General features: G+C 45.0%; 1 protein-coding gene across 4 annotated transcripts in view; it reads left to right on the forward strand.

Moving 5' to 3' along the window:
- The first annotated feature begins 4,857 nt into the window (after positions 1-4,857).
- Positions 4,858-19,909, forward strand: part of LOC308676166 (capping protein, Arp2/3 and myosin-I linker protein 3-like) — a 57,582-nt gene continuing 42,530 nt past the window's right edge. For 3 of the 4 annotated variants that reach the window (XR_014028276.1, XM_081341915.1, XM_081341916.1), the window contains exons 1-6: positions 13,125-13,265; positions 15,712-15,762; positions 17,188-17,247; positions 17,917-18,038; positions 18,414-18,511; positions 19,244-19,314. Coding sequence is in view for 3 of the 4 variants with exons in the window: in XM_081341915.1 (XP_081198041.1) it covers positions 13,149-13,265; positions 15,712-15,762; positions 17,188-17,247; positions 17,917-18,038; positions 18,414-18,511; positions 19,244-19,314 (519 nt within the window). In the remaining variant the exon portion in view is untranslated. Of the gene's footprint in view, positions 5,095-6,666; positions 6,857-13,124; positions 13,266-15,711; positions 15,763-17,187; positions 17,248-17,916; positions 18,039-18,413; positions 18,512-19,243; positions 19,315-19,909 lie in introns of those variants that run through there. The other variant, XM_081341917.1, reaches the window with a different exon arrangement.

A 19,909-nucleotide genomic window follows, 5' to 3' on the forward strand; every position in this document is an offset into this window, starting at 1 on the left:
TGGCCAAGCTAGAGAACAACCCATAAAAGAACCCCGTGCAACAATGGAACATTAAAACGAACAAAGTGAAAATTTTCACGTGGCCCTTACAGTAGGTCAATGTTCCTCCATGGCTTAGCTGCCACTGATTATGTCATTATTGATTATGTCAAGAACTCTCTGTCCCCAAGCATCATTTTTAAAGTTTTTCCACCAAAGTAGCCGAGAGGGGTCCATGGCAATGCATTTGATCTGGGGCTTTGAAGAGCTGCTTGGAAATTTTGTTCTTCCAAGCTGATTCAGTGGCCTAATGGTTAGTTGTGGCCTGAAATGTGTATGGCTTGGTTTGTAGACCTGCGCTGACTTCCAACAGATATCCAGCTGTATAGGTAGGCCTCAACTTATGACTTTACCATTACAGTTAGGTAATTATGATTGTAATTTTTACGTATTTATGTCATTACCATTTTTATTTCTTTTAACAAGGAAGCACTAACCGTACCGTCTCAGCAGTTCTGCCCACAGATATTGTTTCCCTGTCTCAACATTTGTTCCTTGTCTCCTTCCGTTGGCTTGTTCATTCTGCTTCCAACGATTAAGAAATATATTTTGTAAAAAAAAGGGGGGGCCAGGGGCGGGGGGAATGCTATTAAAAAGGAGGGGAACCCCTAGGAAATGTTCCATTTTTGCAGGAATGCCAAAAGCTCAGAGCCGTATAAGAAAATCTAAGCAGGTTTTATCCATGCAAAGAATTGTTCAGGTGCTACTGCCAGGTGCAATAAGACAAGCATTTGTCTGAAATGGCCTAGGGCAGGGGTGTCAAACTGCTGGCCCATGGGCTGGATGTGTCATAGCAAAACTGTGCCCACCCCATTGCCGGCAAGTTTGACACCCCGGTCAAGGGTTTCCTGCCTGAGCAGGGGGTTGGACTAGAAGACCTCCAAGGTCCCTTCCGCTATTCTATTCTATTCTATTCTATTCTATTCTATTCTATTCTATTCTATTCTATTCTATTCTATTCTATTCTATTCTATTCTATTCTATTCTATTCTATTCTATTCCATTCTATTCCATATTTCTATTCTATTCTATTCTATTCTATTCTATTCTATTCTATTCTATTCTATTCTATTCTATTCTATTCTATTCTATTCTATTCCATTCCATTCCATTCCATTCCATTCCATATTCTATTCCATATTCTATTCCATTCCATTTCATTTCATTCTATTCCATATTTTATATTCTATTCCATTCCATTCCATTCTAGAATAGAATAGAATAGAATAGAATAGAATAGAATAGAATAGAATAGAATAGAATAGAATAGAATAGAATAGAATAGAATAGAATAGAATCTGGAAGGGACCTTGGAGGTCTTCTAGTCCAGCCCCCTGCTCAAAGCAGGAGAACCTATACCATCTCAGAGAAGTGACTGTCTAGTCTCTTCTTAAAAACCTCCAGCGGTGGAGCGCCCACGATTTCCGGTGGCAAGCTGTCCCGCTGGTTAAGTGTCCTCACCGTTAGGAAGTCTCTCCTTAATTCCAGGTTGCTTCTGTCTTTGATTAGACAGGGTGGCGGGTGCGAACTGAGCTGGCTTTAAAACAGGACTGTGCAAATTTACGGAGAAGCGGTCCATTTCTGATCATTCGCTTACGGAAAGGGCTCTAGGTTACCCTCATTAGGATATTTTTTTTTTAAGCCTCCACCTGATGCTTCTGATCCCCTGCCTTTTTTCCCTCCCTCCCCCCCCCCCGCTTCTGTTTTTCTGTTTCATTACCTTTTCAAGCCATTTAAGTCTGCAATTGATCTCGGTAGCTGGTGGCCACAAGCCATAAATTATGCATTGTGCGAACGAGACTTTGCTTTCTCCCATCTTGAATCTTCTGCGAATGCAGCCAGTTTTCTAAGGAAAGGAGAGAGATTTCCACCCACCCCCCCGCCCCCGCACATCTGTCTTTTGTCCACGGGGCATATCACGTTGGTGAGCGCCCACATTTTGAAGACTGCGCACCAGTTCTGAAAAGAAGGACCAGGGGTGACATGATCGCAGTCTTCCAGTATCTCAGGGGCTGCCCCAAAGAAGAGGGAGTCAAGCTATTCTCCAAAGCGCCAGAAGGGAAGACAAGAAGCGACGGATGGAAACCAATCAAGGAGAGAAGCAACCTAGAAATAAGGAGAAATTTCCTGACCGTGAGGACAATTAATCAGGGGAGCTACTTGCCTCCAGAAGCGGTGAATGCTCCATCACTGGAAGCTTTTTCAAGAAGAGACGGGACAGCCATTTTGTCTGAAATGGTATAGGGTTTTTCTGCCTGAGCAGGGGGTTGGACTAGATGACCTCCGAGGTCCCTTCCAACTCTGTTAGTCTGTTATCCTGATCCTCCACACCATACAAAAAAAAAGAAAAAAAAGATGGTGAGATCCTAGAAAGAGCGCAGGGAAGAGGAATAAAGACGATGAGGGATCTGGAGACTAAATCGTACGATGAACGGTTGCTGAAATTGGGTATGTCTAGTTTAATGAAGAGAAGGACCAGGGGGTTGACATGACAGCAGTCTCCCAATATTTGAGGGGCTGCCTAAAGAAGAGGGGGTCCACTTATGGTCCAGAGCATCTGAGGGCGGGACAAGAAGCCAAAGATGGAAAACACTCAAGGGGAGAAGCAACCTGGAACTAAGGAGGAATTTTCTGACAGCGAGAACAGTTAACCAGTGGAACGACTGGCCACCAGAGGTTGTGGGTCCTTCATCATTGGAAATTTTTAAGAAGAGATTAGACAGCCGTTTGTCTGGAATGGTACAGGATCTCTAGCTTGAGCAGGGGATTGGAAAATCTCCAAGGCTTTTGTGCCTCAGCAAGGGGTTGGACTAGATGATCTTGAAGCTCCCTTCCAACTCTATTAATTTGTTATTCTAGTCCCCCCCCCCGATCCAAAAAAGATGATGAGACCCTTGAAAATGTTTAGAGAAGAAGAACAAAATATTTGGGGCAAACTAGATTATTTATTATTATTATTATTATTATTATTATTATTATTATTATTATTATTATTATTATTATTATTATTATTGACTGGAGCACCCACGTATCCAGGGAACTTGCGCTGTTCACCGCCCTGAGTCCTTTGGGAGAAGGGCGGTATACAAATTAAATTATTAAATTATTAAATTAAATTAAACTTCCTTGCGCCTGGAATTGTGGGTGCTAAAGGTGGTCTGGGGTTTTATTCTCCATTTTCAATTCCCTTCAACACCCGTCCAGCTTTGGGGCCAAGGTTGGGTGTGTATGTGTGCGATGATAGTCTCCATATGGGAATTGTTGAGAGTTACTTTGGTCTATTGATTGAAAAGCCATGAGTTCTAATCCTACCTTGGGTATGAAGGTGGTCCAGCTGGTCCCTGCCTCGTAGCCCTGAGAAGAAGGCAAGGGTAAACCACTTGTAAAAAATATTGCTAAGAAAAGTAGATAGATTCAAAGTGGGGGAAAAAAAACCCGAATTTAAGACTCGTGGACTTCAACTCCCAGAATTCCCCAGCCAGCGTGAAGCTGGCTAGGGAATTCTGGGAGTTGAAATCCACACATTTTAAAATTACTCAGGTTGAGAAACATTGGTCATTCTCTGCGCATAACCACTCATTTAGTCACTGTTAGTTACAAGGGCACAGGAAAAAAGCAACTTGTGATCGGTCCTCAGACTTACGACCATTGGTCATATGATCAGAATTCAGCCTGTATTTCCGACGGTCGCAGCATCCCAGGGTCACTCGGTCGCCATTTGCAGCCTTCCCAGCTGACTTCCCACAAGAAAAATGAATAGAGGAAGCTGGATGGATTCGTTTAACGACCTCAGCGGTTTGCTTAACAGCCGTTTGAGAAAAAGGTAGTTAAATCGGAGATAACTCACTAAACGACAACTTTGCATAAAAATTCTCCTCCGGTTACGGTGCAGGAATAAAATTTTCTTAGACATTTTCGTTTATTAGCCTCTGACCCTTTTGCCTTGCTATAAAAACAACCCATTTCCTACTTTTGTTTTTAGATTAGATTAGACTGGATAACCTTTATTGTCATTTTTTTTTCCCCCGCGGGCACAACGGCACAATTTAAAAATGAAATTTGAGTTGCGTGCTCTCAAAGTGTACACCTGCATAACACACATTTTGTTGTTGTTAGTTGCGAAGTCGTGTCTGACCCATCGCGACCCTATGGACCACGTTCCTCCAGGCCTTCCTGTCCTCTACCATCTTCTGGAGTCCATTTAAGCTCACGCCTACTGCTTCAGTGACTCCATCCAGCCACCTCCTTCTCTGTCGTCCCCTTCTTCTCTTGCCCTCAACCTTTCCCAGCATGAGGCTCTTCTCCAGGGAGTCCTTCCTTCTCCTTAGGTGGCCAAAGGATTTGAGTTTCAGCTTCAGGATCTGGCCTTCTAAAGAGCAGTCAGGGTGGATCTCCTCTAGGACTGACCGGTTTGATCGCCTTGCAGTCCAAGGAACTCGCAGGAGTCTTCTCCAGCACCATAGTCCAAAGGCCTCCATTCTTTGGCGCTCAGCCTTTCTTATGGTCCAGCTTTCACAGCCATACATTGCAACTGGGAAGACCGTAGCCTTGACTATACGCACTTTTGTTGACAGGGTGATGTCTCTGCTTTTTAGTGTGCTGTCTAGATTTGCCATGGCTTTCCTCCCAAGGAGCAAGCGTCTTTTAATTTGTTGGCTGCAGTCCCCATCTGCGGTGATCTTGGAGCCCAGGAAAATAAACACACATTTAAAACATACTATATACAACATAGGTGTAGACTTATACCCTGACATATAAATATAAGTAACATATAAATATTATTCACTGTCCATCTTGAACACGCAACAGAAGGAAGAAGCTTTAGATCTCGCTGTATGGAACAACGCTGTGGCTAAACCTGGATGTTCTTTCTCTCTCTCTTTTTTTTTTACAAAATATATTTATGAATCTTGAAAAGAAGAATAAGCAAGCAAATACAAGGAGAAAAGAAAAAGGAAAAAAAAGCACGGATGTACAAAAACTATAGCTGGGAGCAGATTTCCCGACATCCTACGGTTCACGGTTAAAAAAACAATAATAACTATCCAAAATCGGGTATATTAAATTATTTGAACAATAAGAGGGAGGATTTTTTTAATTTCTGAGCTGAGGGCTCAAATCCCCAGTATTTGTCGCGTTTAAAATTCTAAAATAGCACTTTTATCTGGGTTATTTTCTTCATTGCACAGGGCTGGGTAACATTAGCTGGTCTCTGAGCATGGCTAAATCATTTTTCTATTGTTGCCAAGAAAATTACACAGATGGGTTAATAGTCACTGGGCACTGACATTTGTCTTGAGGGAGACTTGCCTTTGTCTGTTTTATACTCTCTTGCTCTCTGATGTGTGCAGTGACAGCAAACACTGAAAAAGGAGGAAGTAGGAGAGAGATTGCAAACTTTAGAAATGATGGTTTAGGCCAGGGGTCGGCAACCCGAAAAAGGAAAAGAGCCACTGGGAACCGGTTCCATCACACATAAAAAAAAGTGGGAGCCGCGTGCGTGCGTCCATGCACGCGCAAAAAAAGTTTTGCGCATGCGCAAAACGGGTTTTTCTTGCGCATGCGCGGACGCGCGCGGTTGCCTTTTTTTAAATGTGTGATGGAACCGGTTCCTGGTTGCGCGACGGCGACAGCCCGTCTGCAAAGCTGCCGCTTTCGGCAGCTTTGCAGACGGGCCGCGGCAGCTTTCGCAAGAAGCGGGGCCGCTACCCATTCCGAGAGGTGCGCGCGCACCTCTCTGAACGACCGTAGGTGTGCGCGCACCTCCCCAAACCTCCCCAAACGTCGGCAGGTCTCCGGACGGCAGCGGCTTGGGAGAGCGCGCGCACTCTCCAAACCGCCACCATCCCGTTTGCACAGCTGCCGTGTTCGTCAATGTTTGATGAACGCGGCAGGTCTCCGGACGGGACAGCGGCGGCTTGGAGAGGTGCGCGCGCACCTCCGCCCTTCGGAAAGGTGCGCGCGCACCTCTCGGAACGGGCGGTGCCACTCTCCATTTGGAGACGTGCGCGCGCACCACTGCCCGTTCGAAGTGGTGCGCGCGCACCGGGCGGCTGGGAGCCGCAGGAGACGGCTCAAAGAGCTGCATGCGGCTTCGGAGCCGCGGGTTGCCGACCCGTGGTTTAGGCAGTAAACCAGGGTTAAAGAAACTAGGGCTCGGCGAGACAGATGAACTGTGTCTTATATGTCCAGCTGAGCCCTAGTTTCTTTAACCCTGGTTTACTGCTTAAAACTATAGTTTCTGAAGTTTGCAGAGCATGCTAAGCCGTAGGCCATAGATTACAAGCCACGCAACCATCATAAATGTGGGTCAGTTGTCAAGCATCCGAATGTAAATCACGTGAGCACGGGGATGCTGCAACGGTCCTAAGTGGTCATAAATGACTTTTTCTTCCCCCCCAGTGGGCCGTTGTAACTTTGAACGGTCGCTAAGCGAACTGTACAGGTAGCCCTCAGCTTACAGCCACACGGGAGGCCCAAATTTCTGTTGTGAAGGGAGACATTTGTGCCTTAAGTGAGCTTTGCCCCGTTTGACCACCTTGTAAATTTGAATCCCTGCAATTGTGAAGTTAGTAACCCGCTCGTTAAATGAATCCCGCTTCCCCATTTGACTTTGCTTGTCAGAAGGTCGCAAAAGGGGAATCTCGTGACCTTGAGACACACAGCGACCGTCATAACTACGAACCAGTTGCCGAGCCTCCGAATCTTGACTGCCTGATCATCGGGGGTGCCGCAAAGCTCGCAACTGTGGAGAACGGTCCTAAGTCACATTTTTCCGCGCCGATGTCACTTCAGGCGGTCACTAAGCAAACTTGTTGTAAGTTGAGGACTACTTGTATAATCTGAGCTAATACGATCAGATCTGACACCTCCCTCCTGGTGATAAAGCAGCCCCCGATTTTTAATCTCCCGGAACGAATTTGCAAACAGGGATCAGGCCGAAGCCGTTTAAATGCACAATTTCCCACAACCCCCCTGCAGTTAACTGGCAGCGGAGACCCCCTGAAAGAGGGGATTTGTCTAGGGAGATTCTCCATTTATTTATTTATTTATTTATTTATTTATTTATTTATTTATTTATTTATTTATTTATTTATTTATTATTAGATTTCTATACCGCCCTATTCCTTCCATTTGTTTATTTATTTATTTTATTTTATTTTATTTTATTTATTTATTTATTAGATTTCTATACCGCCCTATTCCCGAAGGACTCAGGGCGGTTTACAGGGCAAAGTTAAAAACAGTTAAAACAGTACAAAAGTTAAAATACAGTTAAAATTAAAATAGAATTAAATAACGTTAGCCCAAAATTTAAAATTTAATTTAAAATTTACAAATTTAAAACCCCTCAGTCCAGGCCAGCTAAATCAAACAACCAGGTTTTTAGGTCCCGGCGAAACGAACGAAGGTCGGGGGCAGTCCGGAGTTCCACAGGCAGGTCGTTCCAGGTCATGGTTATCTGCCCGCTGGACTGGGGAGAAGCTCGACCTGTTGGATGCCTACAGCTACGGTTGTCCCAAAGGTGCTTTTTTTTTTCAGGAGGCACCTGGACTTTCTTGTTTTTTCTTGGAAGAGGTTTTGCTTCTCGTCCCAGAAGCTTCTTCAGGTTCTGACTGGATGGTGGGGAATGAGAGGATTTATACTCCTTTGCAGTCATCTGGTCGTTTGCATTCTTTGAGAGGATCGTTGAGGCCACTTGGAGGTTTGTCTGTCTCCTCAGAGTCTCCTGAGCGGTGCAAACGGGCGTGGAGCCTTCTTGGAACTGCTGAAAGGACCGTGTGGTAGACTGGAGATAGTTGGTGTCGTGTCCCTCCCCCTCTGTTGAGGGAGGGGTGCTCAGTTTGACTGAGATATGGCCTCTTCGACCCCCCTCGTTCAAGCCAGCGGTCTTCTCTGTCCAGAATGGGGACACTGCTGTCTTCGAAGGAGCGGCCTTGGTCTTCTAAAGGCAGACGGACGGCTGAATTTGGTCCCGCTGGGTTTGTTCTCCTCTGGTGTGCCGTGTGTTTGTGAAGGGGTTGTTTTGTTTCCCCCAGTGTACAGCTCTGTGTACAGATCAGTCTACCGCACGGTCCTTTCAGCAGTTCCAGGAAGGCTCCACGCCCGTTTGCACCGCTCAGGAGACTCTTGAGGAGACAGATAAAACCTCGCAAGTGGCCTCCACGATCCTCTAAAAGAATACAAACGACCAGATGACTGCAAAGGAGTATAAATCCTTCCGCTTCCCCACCATTTAGTCAGAACCTGAAGAAGCTTCTGGGATGAGAAGCGACACTGCTTCCAAGAAAAAACAAGAAAGTCCAGTTGCCTCCTGAAAAAAAAAGCATCTTTGGGACTTGAGGGGATATCAAGCTTTCTACCATCTTGGTTTGTTGTTTATTTTTTAATTGATAAGAGTCTTTTCCCCCTGCTTGGCTTAGGATGAGTCCTCGACTTACGACTTACGATGACAATTGAAGCCAACGTTTCTGTCGCTAAGCAAGACCTGTGTTAAGTGAGTTTTGCCTCATTTGATCGGCCTTTCTCGACTCCCGTTGTTAAGCGGGTGGTAAGAGAGCCACGCGTTCCTTAAGTGGACCTGGCTTCTTCTCCCCCCCCCTCGTTGACTTTGCGGGTTAGAAGGTCGGCAAAGCGGACCGTGTGACCCTGGGATGTTGTGATCGTCACAAGTAGGAGTCAGCTGGCCGGCGGCTGAATGTTGAAGTCACAAGTCGCCATTACGTGACGCCTCGCTTGAGGACCGCAATCTTAACGAGTTTTCCACTCCTTATTTTGTGTCCCGACTCGAGGGCTGGCTGTGCAGAAACACAGGTAGCCCTCGACGTACGACGGTTCATTTAGCGACCATTCAACATTTACAACGGCGCTGAAAAAACCGACTTAGGACCGTTTTTCACACTTAATGACCGTTTCAGCATCTCCAACGGTCACGTGATCAAAATTCGGACGCTTGGCAAATGACTCGTATTTATGATGGTCGCAGCGTCCCAGCGTCACGTGATCCGCTTTGGCGACCTTCTGACAGGCAAAGTCAATGGGGAAAGCCCGATTCACTTAACCACCGTGTGACTTAACTTAACAGCTGCACTGATTAGCTTAACAACGGTGTCGAGAAAGGTCGTAAAATGGGGCAAAACTCACTTAACAAACGTCTCGCTTAACAACATACATTCTGGGGTCAATTGTAGTCGTCAGTCAAGGACTATTTGTACAGCAACCCCTTCAATCCGATTGAAGGCCTTTTCTCTTCTGAATTACATGTTTTTTCCCCCCAAAAACATCTCAATTCTCTATGTTTTTCTGTCACATCAGGAAATGCCGCCACTGTTCTGTACCAGCCTGCTACCGGCCCTGCAGAAAAAGCAAGGACAACCCCTTTACAAACGGCAAGAGGCTGGAATAAAGCCTGCCAAATTTATTAAGATAAAACAGAGCAAAACAAGACACCAACCATGAAACAGGAGCTATGAAACAGGAACTATTCAAGCGGTTGCCTTCAGCAAACCAGCCCTCCCACGCATTCCCCTTTTATACAGTTCAGGGCGTGGCTTCTCTCTGCCTCCTTCCGAGGTGCCCCATTGCCTTCCTCTGTTTACTCCTGATTGACTGCCTCCTGCGTCGGGCGTCCTTGAACAGGGCCAGCTGTGGGTCATCTTCATCCACGCTGTCAGGCTCACACAGCTGGGTCTCAGTCGTGACCAGGTGGGAGGGGCCTGGCTGAGGGCTCTCATCAGCAAGCTCTTCAACACCCCCCTCCTCCTCTGAGTCATCCGACCCAACTGCCGAACCCACAGGCTGACCCTGAATCACAACAGCCACGTTGGGTTTAATTCCCTTTGCATCCTTTCTCTCTGAGATAATAATAATAATAAGTTGGAAGGGACCTTGGAGGTCATCTAGTCCAACCCCCTGCTCAGGCAGGAATCCCTGTACCATTTCAGACAAATGGCTGTCCAGTCTCTTCTTAAAAACTTCCAGTGTTGGAGCATTCACAGCTTCTGGAGGCAGATGGTTCCACTGGATAATTGTTCTAACTATCAGGAAATTTCTCCTTAGTTCTAGGTTGCTTCTCTCCTTGACTAGTTTTCATCCGTTGCTTCTTCTCCTGCCCTCAGGTGCTTTGGAGAATAGCTTGACTCCCTCTTCTTTGGGGCAGCCCCTGAGATATTGGGACACTGCTATCATGTCACCCCTCACCCTTCTCTTCATTAAAGATAGAGCAGAGAAAAATGAGCCTTGGTGGAGCAGTGGGCTAATGCCTTCTTAAGTAACACCAGCTGCCTGCAATTAGTGCAGGTTCGAGTCCCACCAGGCTCAAGGTTGACTCAGCCTTCCATCCTTCCGAGGTAGGTAAAATGAGGACCCAGATTGTTGGGGGCAATTAAGCTGACTTTGTGATAATGCTGCTTGGGGGGGGGGGCAAAAGCCCTAATAATAAACAGGCATATACACAGAATGAAGGCTATTGCTAAGCACATTTGATTTGTGCTTCTTAAGATTGTAAGCCGCCCTGAGTCTTCGGAGAAGGGCGGGATATAAATGGGATTAGAAAACAAAACAAAAAACCATTTTTAAATAGCTGCCTCCAGTGATTTTTCTTTTTCTTTAACTGACGTGGCTTCCCTTCTCTTTGTCCAAAATACTCTTTCCCCGAGATCAAACCTGCTATTTTTCCCCCCTCTCAATTCAGGTTAAGCAGCGTTATGCAAGCACAGGAAAAGACTGAGAAATAGTGAACGAAAGAGAAATTAAAGGCAGGAGCTGAGAGATGAGGGGGGAAAAAATTGGTCTGAAATGAAAAAAGAAAAAAAGAAAAAATAGCTTGTTTTGAAGATGACGCAGCGGGCTCAAAAGTTCAGACCTCTTTTTTGCAAAAGGAATTGGTGGGCCCAGAATAAAATAAAATAAAAATTACATTTGATTTAAACTGAATTAAGATCGTATTAAATTCAGTCAATAGAAAGGTTAAGTCTGGTCTTCAGCGGTTAGAAGGAGGCAGCCTCTATTTGAATCTGCCTCTCTTGCCCCCTGCGCCAGTACCAAACTTGGCTCAATTACTTGAGTCACCTATTGTCCAAGAACCGATCTCGGATGCTTCTTGTTGGGACAATTTGGTAAGCTCCGAAGCTTCCTTCTTCTCCTGGGCTGCCTCTGCCTTGGCTGTCAGGACCAATCCGTCTTCTTGACCGTGGGATGTCGTTTCTCATGTCGCGCTTGACTGCCCTGCGCAGGCAGCCAGCCGTGGGCTTCGTTGCCTCGCACTCGGCACACACGAGGCGAGGGAGGTTTCTGGGATTCAATTTGGCTCGAGGGGTGAGAATTGGAGAACAACTTTCCCGGGGCAGCTTCACTGGGTTGAAGCTGAGAGATTGTCTCGAGGGAGACAATGGGTCAGTTGATATCCATAAAAGCCTGTTGTTGTTGTTGTTGTTACTATTATTATTGTTTGTTGTTTATTATTGTTGTTTTATTTAGTGTAGGGCATATGATACACGGACAAGCAGTATATATTAACATTTCACCTAGATTAATAAAACACCATAAATTATAAATGTCACTTAGGCCATCTAACCCTTGACGTGGCAGCATCGTTTATATATATCATGCGTGCCTGGCTAAGGAATTCTGGGGGTTGAAGTCCACAAGTCATAAAAAGGTCATCGTTCCCTCACGCTGGCTGAGGAATTCTGGGAGTTGAAGCTCACAAGTCATAAAGGGGTCATCGTTCCCTCACGCTGGCTGAGGAATTCTGGGGGTTGAAGTCCACAAGTCATAAAAAGGTCATCGTTCCCTCACGCTGGCTGAGGAATTCTGGGAGTTGAAGCTCACAAGTCATAAAGGGGTCATCGTTCCCTCACGCTGGCTGAGGAAGTCTGGGGGTTGAAGCTCACAAGTCATAAAGGGGTCATCGTTCCCTCACGCTGGCTGAGGAATTCTGGGGGTTGAAGTCCACAAGTCATAAAAAGGTCATCGTTCCCTCACGCTGGCTGAGGAATTCTGGGAGTTGAAGCTCACAAGTCATAAAGGGGTCATCGTTCCCTCACGCTGGCTGAGGAATTCTGGGAGTTGAAGTCCACAAGTCATAAAAAGGCCAAGTTTGAGGACCCCTGATACATACCTACATACATACATACAGTGCTTTTTTGTAAAAGAAAAAGGTGCCGGAACTCACACACGTCATACAACCCGCCTTGCCTACCCTACAAGGTTCCATCCAAAAAAGGTGCCGGAACTCCGTTCTGAGCGTTCTATGAGAAAAAAAGCCCTGCATACATACGTACATATATATAGCCTGTTTCAACCCTTGAAGTGGCAGCATCATATAGATAGATAGATAGATAGATAGATAGATAGATAGATAGATAGATAGATAGATAGAGATAGATAGACATAGATAGAGATAGATAGATAGATAGATAGATAGATAGATAGATAGATAGATAGATAGATAGATAGATAGATAGATAGATAGATAGATAGATATAAATTGGAATATAGATATAGATAGATAGATGGAATACTGCATCCAGTTTTGGTCACCATGATGTAAAAAAGATGTTGAGACTCTAGAAAGAGTGCAGAGAAGAGCAGCGAAAATGATCAGGGGACTGGAGGCTAAACCATACAAAGAACGGTTTCTGGAATTGGGTGTGTCTAGTTTAATGAAGAGAAGAACAAGGGGGGACATGATAGCAGTCTTCCAATATTTGGGGGGCTGCTCCAAAGATGAGGGGGTCAAGCTATTCTCCAAAGCGCCTGAAGGCAGGACAAGAAGCAACGGATGGAAACCCATCAAGGAGAGAATCAACCTAGCATTAAGGAGACATTGAGAACTAAATTAACCAGTGGAACTCCTTGCCTCCAGAAGCTGTGAATGCTCCAACACTGGAGGTTCTTAAGAAGAGATTGCAGAACCATTTGTCTGAAATGGTGTAGGGTTTTCTGCCTGAGCAGGGGGTTGGACTAGATGACTTCCAAGGTCCCTCCCAACTTTACTACTACTACTACTACTAGGGGAACAAACTTGGAGGGCCTATTTGTCCTTGGAAGTGGATCCCAAATCTAACTGAGGTGGTGGATCAAGTAACTCCTTCCTTCCCATCCTAATGCTGGCCTTCTCGTTCGCAGAAAGCATCCGCAAGGTTCTCAACCGGCCTGCCATCCATCTCCTGGTGAGGGTGAAGCTTGAAACCAAACCCAAGAAAAATGAAGACCGGGTGCTGGTGAGATTATTCCGGGGACATTGGCAAAGGCCAGATTGTGATATGGGGGATAAACCACGGTGTAGATTTGTGTGCAAACACATTCGCTGCTAACTTGTTGTGTTGAGCAGCGCCGTGGCCTCGGGTCCACTGTACAATCTGCGCTTTCCCCAGAATCCTCTGGGAAAAGGGTAGATGGTAGGATCTTCTCCTTTCTCCTCCCTTCCCAGAATCCCCTGCAAGGACTTTCCCCTCTCTCCTCCATTCCCACAATCCCCTGGGGGGGAGGATCTATCCCTAGCAGCAGACTCCCAGAGGCTTTGGGCTGAGGCTGTTAAGTCAACCGGTAGAGTTTTCTCCACCCCAAGGGGAAAACGCCATACCTGCTAGCTTGCTGCTTTCTGAGTTTTGTTTTTGGAAACAGCAGCAGCCACGTACATACAGGTGGTCCTCAATTTACAACAGTTCATTTAGTGACTGTTCAAAGTCACACTGAAAAAGCGACTTATGACCGTTTTTCACACTTAACGACCGATGCAGCGTCCCCCGTGGTCACACAATCAAAATACAGGCACCTGGCAACTGACTCATATTCATGACGGTCGCAGTATCCCGGGGGTCGTAAGTCGAGGATTATATGTATAAAACGGCAGCTGCTCAATTTGAATGCCAGATTTAAATTTAACTTGAGCGAGCACCTTAAACGTTGAAGTTGAAGCTCTTCGTTGAGTGAACTGCACTGATTGTGGGAATTCGCAAGGGCTGTTTTCCCATTGCGAAAAAACCCAGCATTTTTTTTGCCTCCTGAACAGATCCTAACATCAGAATCAGAATAGAGCTGGAGGGGACCTTGGAGGTCTTCTAGTCCAGCCCTCTCCTCAAGCAGGAGAACCCATACCATTTCAGACGCGAGACTGTCTAGTCTCTTCTTAAAGATGTCCAGTGATGGAGCACCCACAATTTCTGGTGGCAAGCTGTTCCACTGGTTAATTGTCCTCACTGTTAGGAAGTTTCTCCTTAACTCCAGGTTGCTTCTCTCCTTGATTAGTTTCCATCCATTGAGTCTTGTCTTGCCTTTTGGTGCTTTGGGGAATAGGTTGACCCCCTCCTCCTTTTAGCAGCCCCTCCAATATCGGGACTCTGCTATCATGTCCCCCCCTCCAAGTCCTTCTTTTTTTCTAGTTTGGCCATTCCCAAATCCTGGCACCATTTTTTGTCTCCAGGCCTTTAATCATCTTAGTTGCTCTTCTCTGCACTTTTTCCAAAGTCTCAACATCTTTCCTGTAATGTGGCAACCAAAGCTGGATGCCGTATTCCAAGCGTGGCCTCGCTAAAAAGGCTTTGTAAAGCGGTACTAATACCTCCCGTGATTTTGATTCTGTGCCTCTGTTTATACAACCAAGGATTGTATTAGCAGACCTGAACCATGAAAAGGAGGAAGGAAAAGGCGAACCAGTTTCACAAGGCGTAAGGAGGAGAAGAACAGGGTGACTTTGTGGTCGCCAAAAATTAGAAGCCTGGTAGCGTCTTTTCCAACCGGCTCGCCTTATGAAAAAGCAGAAGATTTCACGAGCCGCTGATCGCTTCCTGAGATGCATCGGGGAAGCTTCTGCTTTTTAATAAAAAGAGCGAGTCGTAAAAGCTGCGACCAGACTCCTGTTCTTTCTTTCTTTCTTTCTTTCTTTCTTTCTTTCTTTCTTTCTTTCTTTCTTTCTTTCTTTCTTTCTTTCTTTCTTTCTCTCTCTCTCTCTCTCTCTCTCTCTCTCTCTCTCTCTCTTTCTTTCTTTCTTTCTTTCTTTTCTTTTCTTTTCTTTTCTTTTCTTTTCTTTTCTTTTCTTTTCTTTTCTTTTCTTTTCTTTTCCAACCACGACTAGGGAGCAATTGTGCCGGTGGTTGTATATTATCTCTGTGCCTCGGTGCCTCCCAACCTCGTTGCTAAGCAAGAAATCTTAAGCCATCAATAATTCACCTCTTCTCCCTTGCAAATGGATAAAGACGCTGTCTGATCCTTTCATGTTTCTTTTTCAGAAGATCTTTTAATGGCTCACACTCGCTCTCCCTTTCCCCTCCCCCCATGAATTCCTGATTAGTCAATTTGTCTTTTTCTCGCTGGCACACGCAACAAACTCACAAAGGCCCTTTCTCGGTTCTGCTTTCCAATATTCCCTTCCAAAGCATCACGGTGTGCGGAGGAATTTTTACACCGGCAGTGTGGCTGATTTGGTTCTTTCCTAACGCCTACAGCACCCATCATTCCCAGCCTGGGTGGCCTTGGGGATAGGGAATGTGGATCAAAAAGCAAAGCCAAATGTTAAGTAACCCTCCCCCATAATTTCATAATCAGGGGTGGGGAGAAGGAAAAGGCCATCTTGCATATCTCCAAGATTATAGCCAATTTATGCATTGAAACTCACCGATCTTAGTTTTATTCTATTTTTATTATTATTATTATTTTTCTTCTCGACAGGTTCTTACCACCTGGCGTATCTATTTGTTTGGAATTAAGATGCCTGCCAAGGTGAGTGGAACAGAGGAGAGAGAAAATAGGTTATTTAAGACAGAGTATTGCAACCTCAACAACTTTATAAGACATCTGGACTTTAACTCCCAGAATTCCCCAGCCAGCAAAGCTGGGAATTCTGGGAGTTGAAGTCCACACATCTTAAAGGTGTTGAGATTGAAGAACACTGATCTAAAGGAAAGGGAGGTTAAAAGCTCTTTCATCTCTGGCCATTCATGTTCTCTTCCGGTAATTTCTGAGGGAAAATTGAGGGGTTTCTGGTGGTCTCTTTTTCCTTTTCCCAAGGAACTAAAATTAGCTAAAAACTAACCAGCTAAAAGGGACCTCAGTTCCTGATGATTTCAACAAACACACCCCTGTTCTTTTTAGGGTAAGATTCCTCCAGATTGTGAGTCCCCCTCTCGTTTACCCCACTAGGATTTCCTAGTGGTGTCCCATCCTTGTATTACAAGCAGTCCTCGAATTAAAACAATTCGTTTAGTGACTGTTCAAAGTTACAATGGCACTGAAACAAGTCACTTATGATGTTTTTCACACTTACAACCGTTGCAGCACCCCCTATGGTTGCAGGATCGAAATTTGGAATGGAATGGAATGGAATGGAATGGAATGGAATGGAATAGAATAGAATAGAATAGAATAGAATAGAATAGAATAGAATAGAATAGAATAGAATAGAATAGAATAGAATAGAATAGAATAGAATAGAATAGAATAGAATAGAATAGAATAGAATAGAATAGAATAGAATAAGGAATGGAATGGAACAGAACGGAATAGAATAATAAAATACAGAATGGAATGGAATGGAATGGAATGGAATAGAATAGAATAGAATAGAATAGAATAGAATAGAATAGAATAGAATAGAATAAGGAATGGAATGGAACAGAACGGAATAGAATAATAAAATACAGAATGGAATGGAATGGAATGGAATAGAACAGAACAGAAAGAATAAAATAATAAAATATGGAACAGAACCGAACAGAACAGAACAGAATAGAATAATAAAATAAGGAATAGAATAGAATAGAATAGAATAGAATAGAATAGAATAGAATAAGGAATGCAACAGAACAGAACAGAACAGAACAGAACAGAACAGAATAGAATAGAATAGAATAGAATAAGGAATGCAACAGAACAGAACAGAACAGAATAGAATAGAATAAGGAATGCAACAGAACAGAACAGAACAGAACAGAATAGAATAGAATAGAATTCTTAGACCTTGGAGATTTAAAGTCCCCACACTATGAGTTAAAAAAACAACACAAAGGAATCAGGAAAATGCCTATCTTGTACTGTTGTCAGGGAAAAAACACACAGTCACATCCCTGAAATGGCACTTGACTCAAACGAAATGTAAATTTTATAGCTGTAGAAATCGAGGCTAAATTTCTTCCTTCTCTTATGTAGCCCGAAAGCTCGTTCAACGTCTTGGAGATCCGAGCATTAAACACATTGAATCATAACCAGGTAAGAAACAGCCCATTTCGCTAAAAAAGTAAATTGGTTTTATTTATTGGTTTGAGGATCGATCTTTACTAAGTCCCACCCTCCCTCCCTCCCTCCCTTCCTTTTTTTTCTTTCTCTCCTTCTTTCCTTCTTTCTCTCCTTCTTTCTTTCTTTCCTTCTTTCCTTCTTTCCTTCCTTCTTTCCCTTTCTTTTTCTTTCTTTCTCTCCTTCCTTCCTCTTCTTTCTTTCTTTCTCTCCTTCCTCCTTCCTTCCTTCCTTCCTTCCTTTTTCTTTCTTTCTTTCTTTCTCTCTCTCTCTTTCTCCTTCCTTCCTTTCTCTGCTTCCTTTCTTTCTCACCCTTCTTTCTTTCTTTCCTCCTTTCCTTCCTTCTTTCTCTTTCTTTTTTCTTTCTCTCCTTCCTTCCTTCTTTCTTTTTTCTTTCTTTCTTTCTCTCCTTCCTCCTTTCTTTTTTTCTTTCTTTCTTTCTTTCTTTCTTTCTTTCTTTTTTCTTTCTTTCTTTCTCTTTCTTTCTGTCTTTCTTTCTCTTTCTCTTTCTCTCTCTCTCTCTCTCTTTCCTTCCTTCCTTCCTTCCTTCCTTCCTTCCTTCCTTCCTTCCTTCCTTCCTTCCTTCCTTCCTTCCTTCCTTCCTTCCTTCCTTCCTTCCTTCCTTCCTTCCTTCCTGGCTTTCAGATCTTGCTGGAAACAGAGAAAGCAAATTACAACCTCAAATTTCCAACTCCAGAAAGTGCCGGACAGGTGACCAGACACGTCAACTCTGCCTTAGCCAAAATTTTCCCGAGTCCGGCTTCCGTGTGAGTAGGCGAGAAAAAGCAGGAATGCTGGGAAATGATCAAAAATGCCTGGTGTGTGTGTGTGTGTGTGTGTGTGTGTGTGTGTGTGTGTGTGTGTGTGTGTGCTGGTAAAACTAGTCCACAATTTACAACAGTTCATTTAGTGACCCTTCAAACAGTCATAAATGTGGGCTGGTTGCTGAGCTCCCAAAATGTGCTCACAGGAGCACAGAAGGAGGAGTCCAGCATCAGAATTTTAAAACCAGGGTCCATCGCAACTTTGAACGGTCACTAAATGAGGAGTATCATGCAGACTGTGTGAAAAAAGTATAAGATCTCAGGTGCTCCTGATATAAATTCCTTTCTCTCCCCCCCCCTCACCTTACTCCATTCCAGCTGCCTGATCCGGCATGGGAACGTGGAAACTCCGGAGACTTCCCGGGACGTGTCCCCCAATTCAGAAAGTTCAAATTCCACCATTCACAGCATTTGCGGTGAGAAGGAGATTCGGTGCGCGGAGTCTGCACGGGTTTTCAGCCCCGTATCCTTGTAGTCCAGAGAGTTTAGGCACTGCTCTGAAGCAAATTGTATGAAATTTTAATTACAGCTATGGCATTTTCCAATTAGCCCACTGACCTGAATCCCGGAAGCGTTCTTCTAAAAAGCTACAAATGGCTTTGCTGGATCGGACGAGCTCCACTTAGCCTCGTACTCTGCTTTTAAGTGCTCGCAGCCACCGAGGCTTTAGAAGCGTATAAATCATATTTCTGTCTCGTCCCTCCAGCCCTTGGCTATCAAAGATATATTGCCTGGAGAGGCTGTGGTTTCATTTCAAGGAAAGCAGAAAAGTCCATTTTAAATACAATTCTTTGCTTATTGGTTGGGGCTCGTTCTAAACGTTTGATGACGTTGAGACTAAGGATTATCAATATCCACATTATCGACCTAGTCAGAAATGAGAATGCCCGTAGCCTTGCTCAAAACAGAATTATTTTGGGGGGCGGGGGTGGGGTGGGGTGGGGAATCGCTTTGCTAGGACTTCGGGAAGGTGTTTCTCGCCCAAGGTCTTCCCGAGACACTAGATTGTCTGGATGGAAGGTTTGGGTTACGAATAAAACAGGAAGTCTTGTTAAGGAGGTTGCAGGTACATATCTGATCTTCAGCTGGTCGAGCTTGTCCAGGAAGGCGGTGGAGAGGAAACATAACTCTTTTTCTCTCGTCCCCAGGAGGTTTCTCTGAAACGTACGCGGCCCTTTGCGATTACAATGGACAGTCTTGCCGGGAAGAAGTTCAATGGGTGAGCTGACCAGCTGAGAAGAGTGAGGGACGGCTGGCTTGCTTGAGCAAAAGTGACTTCCTTCCTTCTCTCTCGCCTTCCCTCTCCCCTCTCCTCTCCCTCTCTCCCTCTCCTGCTCTCGTCCTCCTCTCCCTCTCCTTCCCTCTCCCTCTCCCTCTCCTTTTCCTCCTCCCTCTCTCTCCTCTCCTTCCCTCTCTCTCCTCTGCTCTCTTCTCCCTCTCCCTTTCCTTTCCTCTCTCTCTCTCTCCCTCTCCTAGTTTCTCCTCTCCCCCTTCCTCTCCCTCTCCTTCCCTCTCCCTCTCCCCTTTCCTTTTCCTCCACCTCCTCTCTCTCTCCTCTCCTCTCCTTCCCTCTCTCTCCCCTCTGCTCTCTTCTCCCTCTCCCTTTCCTTTCCTCTCTCTCTCCCTCTCCTAGTTTCTCCTCTCCCCCTTCCTCTTCCTCTCTCCCTCTCCTGCTCTCGACTGCCTCTCCCTCTCCCTCTCCTTCTCCCTCTCCTTCCCTCTCCCTTTCCTTTTCCTCCTCCCTCTCTCTCCTCTGCTCTCTTCTCCCTCTCCCTTTCCTTTCCTCTCTCTCTCCCTCTCCTCTCCTTCCCTCT

Source organism: Vipera berus (genome assembly GCF_964194415.1).
Source record: "Vipera berus genome assembly, chromosome: W".
Lineage (NCBI taxonomy): Eukaryota > Metazoa > Chordata > Lepidosauria > Squamata > Viperidae > Vipera > Vipera berus.